We start from the raw sequence: 13,249 nt of genomic DNA on the forward strand, positions 1-13,249 counted from the left end.
TTTGAATCTTGGTTTTTAACACTTAGCCAACAGCGCGCGTCACAACGCGCTATACGTTTCTCACCGGACATTTTTCCAAGTATCGAGCACTAATATTCGCTACTTAAAAAATAAAGAAATCTAAAAATTATTTAAGTGGTCAATTATATTTTGCGGTAATGATTTTATTTAACGATTTCACATATTGTATATGCAAAACATCAAATTAAAAGTATATATTAAAAGTATAAAAAAATATAAGTAAAATTAAAAATGATTAAAGATGATTAAAGATAAATAACACAACTTGAACGTGAAATTAAAAATTCATACTGCATTTTAATACTTTTTTTACAGTGTGGTAAACAGTCAAGTTCAAGTGTTCGGTTGGCTAAGTGTTAAAATTGCATAAGCTCAAAGTAATGAAATCTAACATTTTCTACGTTTTCCTATTGTTGTTGTACAAATACTTATTAAAAGAAATATTCTTATGTATACATGTTATAATGAAATAAATGAAAATCATTCCTTATTAATATTACGTAGTTTATATGCCTTAATCTCCAATGTATCATTGTGATAGTCTTATACTTTTTTATTCTGTCCTAAATGTATTTTTAGCTTTTTACATTACTTCAAATGTAACTTTCGCTACTGTATACTATATACTATATAGTAAATATGTAAAAAAATTAATTATGAAAAAAATTGATTTATATCTTACATTAGAAATCTAAGCAGTCGGCTCGACAAAATATGATCACTTTTGGCATGTTCTGCCATTTTCTTAAATAAGGATATTTTTAAACGCGATGGTTATCAATTGTACTTAGATATATATATATGATGTTCAAAAATCTCAGAAGATCTTATGTATATTAATATTACAAATAATGCAATCGTAAAATTTCGTACAATTTCAACAACAATTTCTTGTTAAAATAAGGCACTTTTCAGGTCTCCATATTAATTTTAATGCACTCGATTGGCAGCATAGTAACACAGAAGGTTATAAGATTTATCAAATTGTAATGCGATATTAAGGCAAAAATTACTGCAATCAGTATATCATTCCTAAATCTGTTACAAATTGAAAGTGAGTTTTGAATATTTGTTTAGACAGGTCCAGCCTATCTTGTCTTTTCCACATCATTCTGTTAGATTATTCCTACTTTATCTATAGTCAAAAATTATCTTAATGATGTGAGATAAGGTTGACACGTCATTCTTTGAACAGGCTGATAAATTCTTTTTTGAACTGAACCAGCAATTGATCCATTGTGAATCGTATTCGAAGATTCAGATTCTCCAAGATCGGTTGTTCCGACATAGTGCGACCCTCGAGAATCATTTTGTGTTTCGCTTGAAACATTCTGTCCATTTATTTCGTTCCTTTTACGAAACTTGGTGGAATATTTGTAAAAATCAGACATTTCAAAAGGTTTTGTAACTTCTCTGTATGGTTGATATTTTCCAGCTTGTACAATTGTACAATTTTGAGAAGATCCTAACATAATTGTTTCTTCATTTGTTTCTTGAGGTGATTTCGATTCAGCTGGAATTTCAAGTATTTTTTTTCGTGTCGGCTCGTAACGAGATGATAATGGTTGTAAATGTTGATCAGTTTCAATCGTTAGTATATCACTTTTACGATGATTCACAGTAGGAATATAATTACTTTTCCCATCTTCGCCATTACTATTAGTGGATGATTTAGAGCACACAGGAAGAGTAGACTGATAGTGGACATTTTTATGGGAAGATATTAAATTGACATCTGAACCTGGACTTGTACCTGAATCCAAAGAGGTTTCATACCATTCTTTTTCTCTTCCTTTTCTACTAATATTATCCGTTGTATCCTTACCATCGTGCAGTTCATGTAAATGATTCGAATGCCATTTTTCGACGCTTCCTAAAGATTGCGTACGTAGTAACATTTTATTGTTAGTTGACGGTTGTTCAGATAATGGAAGTAAATGAACAGAAGCATTTTGATGAGATGCGATGTAAGAAGGATTTTTATTGCAACCTACGGATACTGTGCGATATCGTGGTTGTATGTCGGTTCCAATACTACTCGTATGTTGGACGGCATTGCGTTTCCTTCGATCTAAACTACCAAATCTATCTGAAACAAGTTGATCATCTGTGCACCAAACAATTTCGTCTTCATATCGCATCCAATAGCCTGATGGTAATTGTGACTCGCTTGGTGAATCTGTATATCGTAAATTTTTATTTGTACTGCTGTCGCGGTCTCGTCTTAGTACGGGTTGTGGTTGTGAATTTTTATGATATATTGGAAACTCAGGTATATGCGTATAATGTAATGTACGAAAGTCTCTTTCATAATATTCCTGTCCAGATCTTCGCTGGACGTCATTATCTAAATGCTTATAGTCAGAATATTGTTGATGATTATGCACTTGTTCTGGTTGAAATTGGCGATATCTTATTTGCCGTTCGTCTTCGGCATATGCATTTGGCAGTGGTCGGTACATTCGTTCACTATCTTGATAGTGATTTTGATTACGCGAACTACCACTACCGTGAGAATATGTTCGCGTGCGACATTGATCGGATAATATATAGACATTTTGATTATCGTTATGATCATGTTCTATTATTTTGATACCTTGTCGCTGATCAGAAATTGTAGGGCAATAAGTACCAATGTGATTGTGATTACAAGTGCTAGGAATTATTGACTGATCATCATACCCATGATTAGGATAAGTGCTTAACTTCTCTTCCGATCCTAAAGGACTTAAGCTTATACCACCTTCTTGAAGCAATCCTCTCGCAGTTTTTGAATTTACATCATTTACTATGAAAAAGTATATTTAAAACAGAGTTAAGTAAGTTTAGTCGTTTTCATACCAGAATAAAAAGTTACTGTACCTGTGCCATCTAATGGTGGTCGAGGTTTCTTTGTTCTATGCTTTACATTTGCATGTAAATGTGGTTGGGCATTACAAATACTAGGATGTTGGAATTGTGTTGGAGTTGAATGATGAGTTTTATTACGACTTTGTCTTAGGAAATTTAAACGTGCTTCTAATTCTTGTAGTCTGCGTTGGCTTTGTTGGTAAACAAGTCTATGCTTACGGCGTACTGCTTTGCTTTCTGTAGGATCATTTACAATTCCTAAAGCAGCTTCTACTATACCAATTTGAACTTGTCGTTCTAATTCCAAAGCAGATTCCTCCTGCAAAGAAAACGCAATAAATCACTTGAGTTTTATTTTGAAATCTTGAACTTAGTGAACTAATCTCTTAAAATTTCTTTAAAAACATACAACTTCATTTGTTTTCAATTTATTAATTAAATTTTGTGGATAAGTAAATGTTGTTCCAACTCTTTTACGGAATGCTGGTGGACTCTCTCCTGGTTCTAATGGAATTTCTGGTGGCAAAACACCAGTTAATTCTGCTTCCTCTACACATAGATTTTTAAGTTCATTATTTTTTTGAGCTAACTTCTCTTGCAATGCTTCCCTACGTTGACGAAGCCATTGTAATCTTGTGGATAATGAATCTTCTGCCAAAGATCCAGGTGTGCTTTCGTTCCCTGCCATCACTTTCAATAAAAATTCAGTTATAATTTGCGAACATAATTCACCCTCTTATTAAATAATGCAACAAATTGATTTATAATAATTGTATTTCATATCGCTTACCCATATTATTAGCAAAATATATTGATATTCTCTATTACAGATATTTTATTTGGAATGTTTATATAATTGAGTTGTATGAGATGCGACAGAAAATATCAATGTTGACACATTTAATGAATCATGTATGTTGTAACATCTGACCTTTCCTTTGTTTGCATTACTTGACAAATTTTTCTTTGAGAACCTAATTTTCATCATCTCTAAACTGCCTTACGTTATAAGTTCTATAAAACACAATAATAGAAACTAGTAACAGTAGGTTAGCGATTAATCAAGATTACATATTTGTACTATTACGTCATAATAACTAATCCTGAAGCTTGTTTTATTGATATTTATAGAAAATCCTATAATAAATAAAAATATTTCCACTAATTGAACACAAAAGCATATATCCTTTACTATGGGAACGAAAAATATGACCGAAGAAATCGACGCTTATTGTCTCTGCATAGTTGCCATCTTTTATACTCTATATCGTCTACAGTCTACATAGTGATCTGGTGAAGTTTATTTTCAGTTATAAAAATTTTCGTAAATATTTATTATAATTCGTATAAACTTGTTTTTTGACTACATTGTTTTTGTTACTTTAAAATAATAGTTCCAATTATATCTAGCAGCGTTATTGGAATTACACTAATTAAACCAGATTAAACACATTTGTTTGATTGGAATTCATTTTTACTCATTAATAATATTTGACGTTTATTAGATTTCAGAATTTACATTAAATTTGTACAAAACTGAGTTACAGAATAACTCGATAAATTCTAAAGTTAAGTAAGTAGCAAGTACAATGAGGTTACTAAAAAGTTTAAATTAAAAACTTTTGGTTGATTTGTCAGTAAAAGCTCTTGATCAATTAGGTATAGGCTTAACATGGTCAATAGTTTAAAACCTGAATGCTCATTTACATCATGGTACCCTCTATTTTCTAAAGATTCTTTGAGAGCTACAATTATTCATATTCCTGATGAAGTACTTAAGTACTTGGAACACGATGCATTTGTTTTACCTGTCGAGGCAATAGATTCCACATTGCAGAATACAGAGTGGATGGATGGATCTCCAGTAGTAAATGATGAGGTAGGTATAAAATATGTACATAAAAAAAAGCAATTAGAAATTATTTTGTTTCAGCATTCGCTCGAGGCTCAACCAACATTTCCAGAATTCAGTCAACAAATTCAAGATGTCATAGACGAATATGGTGCAGTTTTCATAAAATGTAATTGGAGTTCACCTTTGGTACGTACAAATTTTGATTTCTACTGGAAAATATTTAATTTAACCGAAAAATATTTTCAGGATGCGACTTGGGTTGCACCAACTAAAACTCTGAAATGCAAGACATTGGAAGAAGTATACTTATTACTAAAAAGTTCAGATAGAATTGCCAAAGATTTGAATAATACAAAAAATTATATAAATCATGAAATTCCTATAAAATTTTCTCTTATCTTAAAGCAATGGAAGGATATTAATCCTTGTACAGAATTTCGGTGTTTTGTATTACAAAATGAACTTATAGGTAACAAATTTCAATTTAGCATATTTATGTTTTATGTTACATAATTATATATTTATCAAAGATTATCGCTTTAATTTCTTTCAGCAATTAGTCAACGGGATATATCACAATATCATAGTTACAATGAATCGGAAAAATATAATATTCAGACAGATATAAAAAGCTTATTTATGGAACGTATTAAAAACAGGTTTCCACTGAATAATTGTAAGTATTTGTGGAATACTTTTGCTAAATTAAAGTCTACTTCTTAATCCTAATATCTAAAGTCTATATCTTTTAATATATAATATACCGTAATATAGATTCGTTTGATGTTATACGGCATAAAAAAGAGAAAGTAAAAATAGTTGACTTTGGCCCTTTGGATGAATCTGTTACCAAAGGAACTCTTTTTACGTACGAAGAATTACAGAATCTAGAAGAAAGTATTCCAGAATTTAGGTTTATCGGTGAGGAAATTGGTATTCAACCGAAAGCTTCAAATCATTTTTGTATTCCACAGGAAATAAATGAATTTTTTCAATCTAACGAAAGTTCTACGTTGCTAGACATTATTCAACGAGTACGTATATGATTTCTCAAATTAGTAGTAACATATATACGAAGCAGTTATATTTAAAAAGATACACATATATATGTATTAACTCAATATCTTTTACTTAAGGAGGTGGAAAGTCAAAGGAAAGGATACGAAAGCGCAAATTCCAATAGTTTAGAGCATGATTGATGTGTTTGGAAAAAGGAAAACGGAAAAGCTAATAACAAATGAATAATTGTACACTTAAAAACATTTTTAAATACAGAACTTTCACTTTTATTCTGCCAGACCCTCTTCTATCATTACATTACATAAAACGATTAAAGGCTATCCTACCGCTTAAAAGAATTATCGTAATATTGCAATATTTTTCGAGCCATCGGCCTTACCGAGCGACGTCCTTTATATAGAAAATATGTCTTGTTTATGTACAATATGCAATCCTTAATACTTCGATTTGAAAAAGGATTCTCGATATATGTACCTCCGGACAAGTTAATACGCTGTACAGTCATATCCACGGAGTATTTTTCGTTCTTTTCTCATTATTACCTGACAAAAGTCAACAAGATCGAGCAATTATATTGATTGATCCTTACTCATTTTTTCTGATTTTACATTTCTTGATACATTTGAACATGAAAAATATTTGATGGTAACTTTTAGCAACTGTAAATGTAATTAACTCCTTTTTTTTTTTTTTGTTCTTTATTTTTAATGTTTCATCTATGTGCGATGTTCTTCAGGATTGTTATCATTCAGATATTCAGATATCTAATTGTTGGTAATTCGATATAATTTTTGTTTACTTTACATTTATTATTTTGCAACTATTAAAAGGAAGAAAAGAAAAAAATAAATTTGAAGAGAAATTTGATTGCCAATATCAACAGTTTAGTTAAACAAATCTAAAATATATCAAAAATAGAATTTTAATAGATGTATATAATATATATGTAGAATCAATTCAAAGATCAATTTGTAAGGGTTCGTATTCATTAGTATAGTCATAATTTGGTTGTCCGTTCAGACGTATATGACGACTATTCAAGTGTTTCAATATTTATCATCATCCAATATTTATAAATTTAATAATTTACTCTTTCACCTCTTTACGACCAGACTCTCAATCATACGTAATTCAATCAGCTTTAAAAACAAGAAACATTGCTATGACCAAACTCGCGTTCATAAAATATTAATGACTTAGTAGTATCAGTGTCGCAAAGAGATGTGCCGGTAATATGAAAATAAATTTTCTGTTTTAACAAATTAAGCGAACAGCAAAATCAGAAGTACCTACAAAATACTGCATGAGATCACGTAATTTTCTATAAAGACCTTTCGGTTTCAATTGTTAGCGTTGTAGTCCATCGCTGCTTTTTTTTTTTTTTTGTACGCGTTTATTACAGTAGGACGATCTTAAAAATATAAATTCAATATTTTCAGTCCGAAACATGCGTTTGTCAAAATGTGTGAAAATAACGAGGCCTTTAGCATTTATCGAAGTCACAAAGGAATAATATGTATCGCATGGAGAGAACTACGAAAATTGCAAGTTTATGCATGATTTTGTTCACTTAACGCTAGTCAAATATTTACATATAAATGCTGGTGCAAGTGTATTCACATGTAAATATCGATTCTACGTTAAATATAATGATGCGTTAGATCGAACCGTAGCCTTCACCGAACAAACTTTTTCCGACTGGTCGTGTATCTCGAAAATATGTATTATTAATGTTTTATATAATTACAGTACATATGTATAATGGTAATGTCTAGAAAAGAAATGTTCCCTTCATTCGTGCTCTTCCTTCACTGCATTCTTTTAAACGTATATACAGAGAAGCCGATCTTACACGTTTCTCTTTCTTTTATTCTCTTCCTTTTTCTTTTTTTTATTTTATATTTCGGACATGACTGTACTGGTGTCTATTACTTTTCTTTTTTCGTTTTTCTTTTTTCTGATTTTTCTCTCTTTTTTTTTTTTAACAACTTCGTCCTCGGTTTATCCGGCTTCCCGTCCCTCATCGGTTTCTTCGTTCGTCGTTTCGTAATTACTTAATCTCTCGATTTTCAACTGATTTGTGCTAAACGACAATACGTATTTTAATCAATGTACGTTTTGCAGTGCACGGCCGTTTCGTTTATACGTATTCTCTCTGCCTTTCTCCCTTTTTCGCTCTTTCGCTCGCTTCTCCACCACTTCCACTCTCTAGAATTATCCGTTACTTATTTATTTTTCCCTTATTTTTTTTTCTTTTTCTTTTATAATGCTTCTTCTCTTTTCCCTACTTTATTTTCTCACGTTGCTGTTTACAGATATCAAAGTGACGCGGCGAACATCGTCCTTTCGAATACTGGTAGTAAGGGGTGGTTCGAGTGAGAAAAAACAGTAGTCTTAATAAACGTACGATACAAAAACTCTTAAGTTAATCACTTAACGGCCAGTGTAAAGCGGTTTTGTTTCTTTCTACATTTAGTTTCTTCTCTTCTGTCTTTTTACTATATCTCTTCCTTCTTCCTTCCTGTTCGTTTTGTCCTTTCTTCTTTTTTTTTCTTTTTCCTTTTTTTTTTTTTTTTTTCTTTAAGTACCTGAAAAGCTCTCGGCTCTAGAAAACTTTGCTTATCCTTAAGTGTTTCTTCTAGTATGTCGTTTTTTTTTTCTTTTTTTATTTAAGTCCATTCATGAGTTCTTTTTACGAAGACTACAGTTACCCCTCTATTATAAATGCGATTGGTACGACTAAAGGTGGCGAAAAAGGCCAGGCTATCACTGACAATCGTATTTTCTTCCTCGTTTTTTTTCTCTCTTCCATTCATTCGTTCACATACGTACATGCACATTCATTCTGTCTGTTTCTCGCTTGTTTTGCTTTATCGTATAAGCTACATGTAAACGTGTCTTTCTTCCATCCCATCAAAAAATACGTATTATTTTGGTGTGACGTTTTTTCCAAAATTTACACTTACAAAGATGCATCTTATCAACGTCTCCATCTGTCCGTGTCTATTTGTTGTCCGTACACCCGATTCTTTCCGTAATTTCATTTCCATTATTTTCCTTCGTGTCTTTCCTTTTCTTACGTCGCTTTAGTTTTATAGGAAGATAAGAGCTTACGTTTAGACGATAACATTAAGTTGACATTTTTTTTTCTTTTCTTGGCTCGCCCCGCTGAAAACTCGTCGGATTACGCTGAAATTTGTCGTGGGATTATTCGTTGAACGATCGAAAAGGGATTCGGAAAGTATGAAATGTACATTATTTACAAGAAGGTGTCGGGCGATTAAAATGGAATAAGATAGACAACTAAACCGAGAGAAGCGGTTGAATTCATAGGGTGCCTAGCGAAACGTATCGTTAATGGTTAAGACACCGGGTTTTAGACTTGGATTTTGTACGCATTCTGTTATTGCTAATTGATACGACGTTGTTTAAACATAAAGTATTTTCCGATAAAAATTTAAATTTAAATGGAGCAGCAATTACAGATTGTCTATATTACCCCCACCTCCTCCACCTCCAGCCACTTATTCACGCGATTCAAGGTGAAAGATATTATTTAAAATCGTTCAAGTTACAGCGGGCGAAGTGTATAGAAATTGCTTAAAAACATGATGAGATTTATGAAAAATGATCGACGCGTGCACGAGGTAGAGTTTTACTAATCGTTGACAGAATGGAAAAACGAAGAAGATACTTTCTATCTTACGATCGAAGCAACTAATGTAACAATTTACATGAGATTATAAGAAAGATAATAAATTTAATACGCTTATATCTCGTACTTCATTTCTCTCTCATTTTATCTTTTTCTTTCTTCTTTAAGATTATTTCTGTTTATCATTTATTTCCTTCCATCTTTTGCTTCTAAACGGAATCACTTTGGTTCGTATCACGAAAGGAGACTATTCACAGGAACATTACTTTTCAACATCCTTAACTCTTAGTTTTTGCGCCAGAGATAATACATTAAACGCCTCGATTAACGAGTTTTATTAGCCTTTCTTTACGCGGACAAACCTCCGATCGCTCTATGAGGAAGGCGCGAAAGAAACGTACGGAAATTAATCAATGTTTCGTAGCTTAATTACACAACCTTTACAAGTGTTATCTTTGTTTATAGTTTTATAATATGTTGCAGGCATTCACGCGTCACGACAGCACACCGAAAGATGATATAAACTTGTCATTCTGAAACAAGGTGAAGCGATTTTGTACTAAAGTGCAGCGATATAATACTATACTTTTAATGAATTATCTACGTAATGTACAGTGTTTTGGGTACTTTTTACATGCACCGTGACAAGGTATGGTCGGCCTGTACGACACACAACGTTACTCTCCTTAGTTATATATATTTTCTCTCGTCTCTTTTCCCTATCATCTCTCCTTCTCGATATCTTCTTTTAAATACGTTCACCTTTATTTGGTTTTTTATCATTATTATTATTATTATTATTATTATTATTCATCCATTTAACCATTTCGCCACTATTCCCTTGCACGAAGGTATGAGACACTACAATTTACAAGAATCATCTCGATTATAAAGTGAAGGTTCTAAGTTATCGAGAAGCGTTACGCGGAAAGGCAAAAAGTTCAAAATGCATATTTTACTACATTAATTTACCGAGATCTATAGATTAATTCGTCTATTCAGTCTGACCACACCATGTAGAAGAACGTGGAATAGTATCGTCATGATAGATACAGTAGACAGAGTTATAAATTCAGGCTTTTAATTATAAATTCTTTAGTCTGCGAGGGATCTATCGACAGTCGGATACGCTTATTTCTCTCTCTCTCTCTCTCTCTCTCTCCCTCCCTTTCTCTCTCTCCTCTTACTCGTGTTTCCTTCTCTATTTTTTCATTTATACTTTTCTTTCTCGCGCTCACACTATTTCGTTCATTCTCGCTTTCTCGAGCACGCTTATTTCTCGACACGAATTTCTTTATCTTTTGACTAGATTGCGTCTCTAATATCCTTAACGATTTACTTTATTTGTTTGCCATTCATTATAATTTGCATCTTACATCTAGTTATCATAATAACATCTAGTGGTAAGAGGATGCCCTATACCTCGAGAATCGCTAATAAACTGCTCGCTTGTTATGTCTCTCTCTCTCTCTCTCTCTCTCTCTCTCTCTCTCTCGCTCTCTCTCTCTCGCTCGTTCGCGCTCTCTCTCTCTTTCGCTCTTTCTATTTATTCTTTCTTTCCATTGCTCTCTCATAGACGAAACGGGATCAGTGTTTACGCTGTATCGAGAACCGACGCACTCCGAGTTATCGGTGTATGATAAGAGTTCGTCTCTAACAACTCCCGTATTCGCTAATATATTATATACAAGTATGTAATTTGTGTATTCCATCATTCGATCAGCGAATTATATACGCGACCTGGTTTCCCATCGATGCGCTTTCCGGCTGTCAGTTATAGGTTTTGTGTCGTTCTCGTAGCAACTACGAGAGTACGACGACCGTACATTTGGAAGCTCCTTCGTCACTGGACACATGTCGCCAGGCACGAGCGTACACCATTAAGATTGAACACGCGATGCTCCGTCGAGCGTTCGAACGCTAGGACTACCTTTTCTTTCCAGCTTGTTTCGAGGGCAGTCGCTTCTTTAATCTCGAGTGTTCGGGCTTGACCGATTTCTTTTTGGGTCTTTCGGGCGATCCGTTGCAACAGGCACATCCCTTTTTAACGTGTCCACGTAAACTCGATCGTCTAGCTCGACAGTCCGGCTCGACCAAAGCGATATTGCCCGTTTCGTCGTCCGAGGGCTCGGAGGTCTTGTCGCTGGAAACCATGACCGAATCTTGAATCGACTCGTTCACCTTGATACGCTTCGACAGACTACTCTTATGATCCGCTCGATTCAACACTACTCTTGAATTCACCTGTAACTTATCTTTTTTTTTTAGATAATTGCAGCGTCGCTCGTTCGACAGAGACTTGAGACTTTGTACGCTATCCTCGAGTCCGTTGCTCAGAGCGTTGTCTTCCGGTTGACTGCTGATCGATTCGCTTATACTAGAATCCTCTTCGTCGCTACTCGATCTCATTCTCTCGGACATTGGACTCTCCCAAGAAAGGTAATCCATTCTCGTCACCTTCGACGGAATTCGCTTCTTATTGGTATAGGTATACTTGTGCGTCGATAGCATGGGACCAGCGATCGGTGAGAGTGGCGAAGGTATCGTGACATCGGCGGTGTTACCGCTCAGCAGGGTTAAACTTTCGTCCCCCGAGCTTGCTGCCGAGGTATTATTTACATTGATGCTTGGGGGTAGCGATTCCGAATCCAAGTCTATATCCAATTTCATGTTCGATGGAATGCTCGATACGCTACTAGGCGAACCTTCCTTCGAACCATTTCTTGACATCATTTTTGTCCGACCCGTATCCTTCAACGAATCGTTCTCCAACGACCCCAGATTCGTCGGTGATAATCTCGAAATATCAGAATTACTGTTCGACGCTTCGTCCTGACTTAAATTATCCAAGGTTAGCCGCATGTGCTTCGAAGGATTTTCTAAATGTAGATCGTCTATCTTGTCTCTTTTCAATTTTTTCAAAGAATCTTTCGCGGATCTGGTTCGCTGGCTGCTACTTTTTCTACGTTCGTTCAGCTTAAAATCGGCAATGGGACTGACGTCTCTGCTACCGCTCGACGAATCTAACGAACGAAAATAGGAACCACCGTAAGATTTCATACCCAGCGGCTGACTGCAGGATGCGTCCTGAGAAGAATGATCGAACGATGGAGAATGATTCGTATCGAACAATAAATCTGCCTCTGGGAACAAGTCACTGGTACTCGGTTCGTCCACGCCCAAGTCTTCGCACTCCTCCGATAAACTTTTCTGTAGCTTCATCTCGCGTTCTATGGCGGCTGCTTTCCTCTCCATCTTTTGTTGTAACAATTCTCGATCTAATCTAGGATTTAACGGTGTTTTCATCATGTTGCTCTTATTCGAGTATTGCTGGAATGGTTCTAACGTATGATTCATAAAGTACTTTTTCGTGTTCGTTTGGTAGATGTGTCCACTCGCCATCTCGATACCTTGACCTTTATTGATGATCTGCAGAACGCTTTGAACGTTCTCCGAATTATCTGAGTATCTTGGATTTAATGGTTCCATACTTAAAGAATTCGCGGACGTAGGAACGTATCGCCAAGGTGTATCGGGCGACACTTTACCCTCTGGTTCCCAAGCTTCTTGCAATCGCGCGTTTCCATATAGTAAGCCGTTTCCAATCTTGCACGATACCTCGATGCCATCGGCAGACTGCTGAACAGCAGATTCTTGACTATCCGAACTACTTGGTCCACCGGTTACTAGGAACTGCGTCGTGTGGTCGATTACACCAGACTGTTTACTCGCAACCGTTATCGTCGACATAGAGTCTGCGAACAGATACGTAGGCACGTTAATTAAGCTCTTCTTACTTACCACTACACCGTATAAATCCTGTATGCCTCTTCTTACATCGTTACCTC

General features: G+C 34.6%; 3 protein-coding genes across 12 annotated transcripts in view; 1 reads left to right on the top strand and 2 right to left on the bottom strand.

Moving 5' to 3' along the window:
• Window positions 1-924: 924 nt before the first annotated feature.
• Window positions 925-3,802, bottom strand: Sstn (stepping stone). Its single transcript, XM_072007331.1, has 4 exons — window positions 3,662-3,802; window positions 3,281-3,561; window positions 2,884-3,190; window positions 925-2,809 (listed from the first exon to the last, which is right to left on the bottom strand). The coding sequence occupies exons 1-4, from the start codon at window positions 3,663-3,665 to the stop codon at window positions 1,170-1,172; spliced, it is 2,232 nt and encodes a 743-aa protein (XP_071863432.1). The 5' UTR covers window positions 3,666-3,802; the 3' UTR covers window positions 925-1,169.
• A 255-nt stretch (window positions 3,803-4,057) lies between these two features.
• LOC139989216 (translation initiation factor eIF2 assembly protein) lies at window positions 4,058-6,015 on the top strand. Of its 3 annotated transcripts, none has more exons than XM_072007354.1 (8): window positions 4,058-4,164; window positions 4,384-4,444; window positions 4,516-4,750; window positions 4,805-4,912; window positions 4,973-5,195; window positions 5,280-5,402; window positions 5,501-5,760; window positions 5,863-6,015. In XM_072007354.1, exons 3-8 carry the CDS (start codon window positions 4,544-4,546, stop codon window positions 5,923-5,925), a joined length of 984 nt encoding a protein of 327 aa, XP_071863455.1. In that variant the 5' UTR covers window positions 4,058-4,164; window positions 4,384-4,444; window positions 4,516-4,543; the 3' UTR covers window positions 5,926-6,015. The 3 variants fall into 3 exon arrangements, with proteins under 3 accessions (XP_071863455.1, XP_071863454.1, XP_071863453.1); XM_072007353.1 differs by having other exon boundaries at window positions 4,078-4,164; window positions 4,531-4,750; XM_072007352.1 differs by lacking the exon at window positions 4,058-4,164 and having other exon boundaries at window positions 4,289-4,444; window positions 4,531-4,750.
• A 4,183-nt stretch (window positions 6,016-10,198) lies between these two features.
• LOC139989197 (uncharacterized) overlaps window positions 10,199-13,249 on the bottom strand; it is a 56,399-nt gene continuing 53,348 nt past the window's right edge. For all 8 annotated transcript variants that reach the window (XM_072007305.1, XM_072007307.1, XM_072007299.1 and 5 more), the window contains one exon: window positions 10,199-13,156. In XM_072007305.1, coding sequence (XP_071863406.1) covers window positions 11,328-13,156 — 1,829 coding nt within the window. In that variant the 3' untranslated portion in view covers window positions 10,199-11,327. The remainder of the gene's footprint in view (window positions 13,157-13,249) is intronic.

The sequence above is a fragment of the Bombus fervidus genome, chromosome 7 (assembly GCF_041682495.2).
Source record: "Bombus fervidus isolate BK054 chromosome 7, iyBomFerv1, whole genome shotgun sequence".
Lineage (NCBI taxonomy): Eukaryota > Metazoa > Arthropoda > Insecta > Hymenoptera > Apidae > Bombus > Bombus fervidus.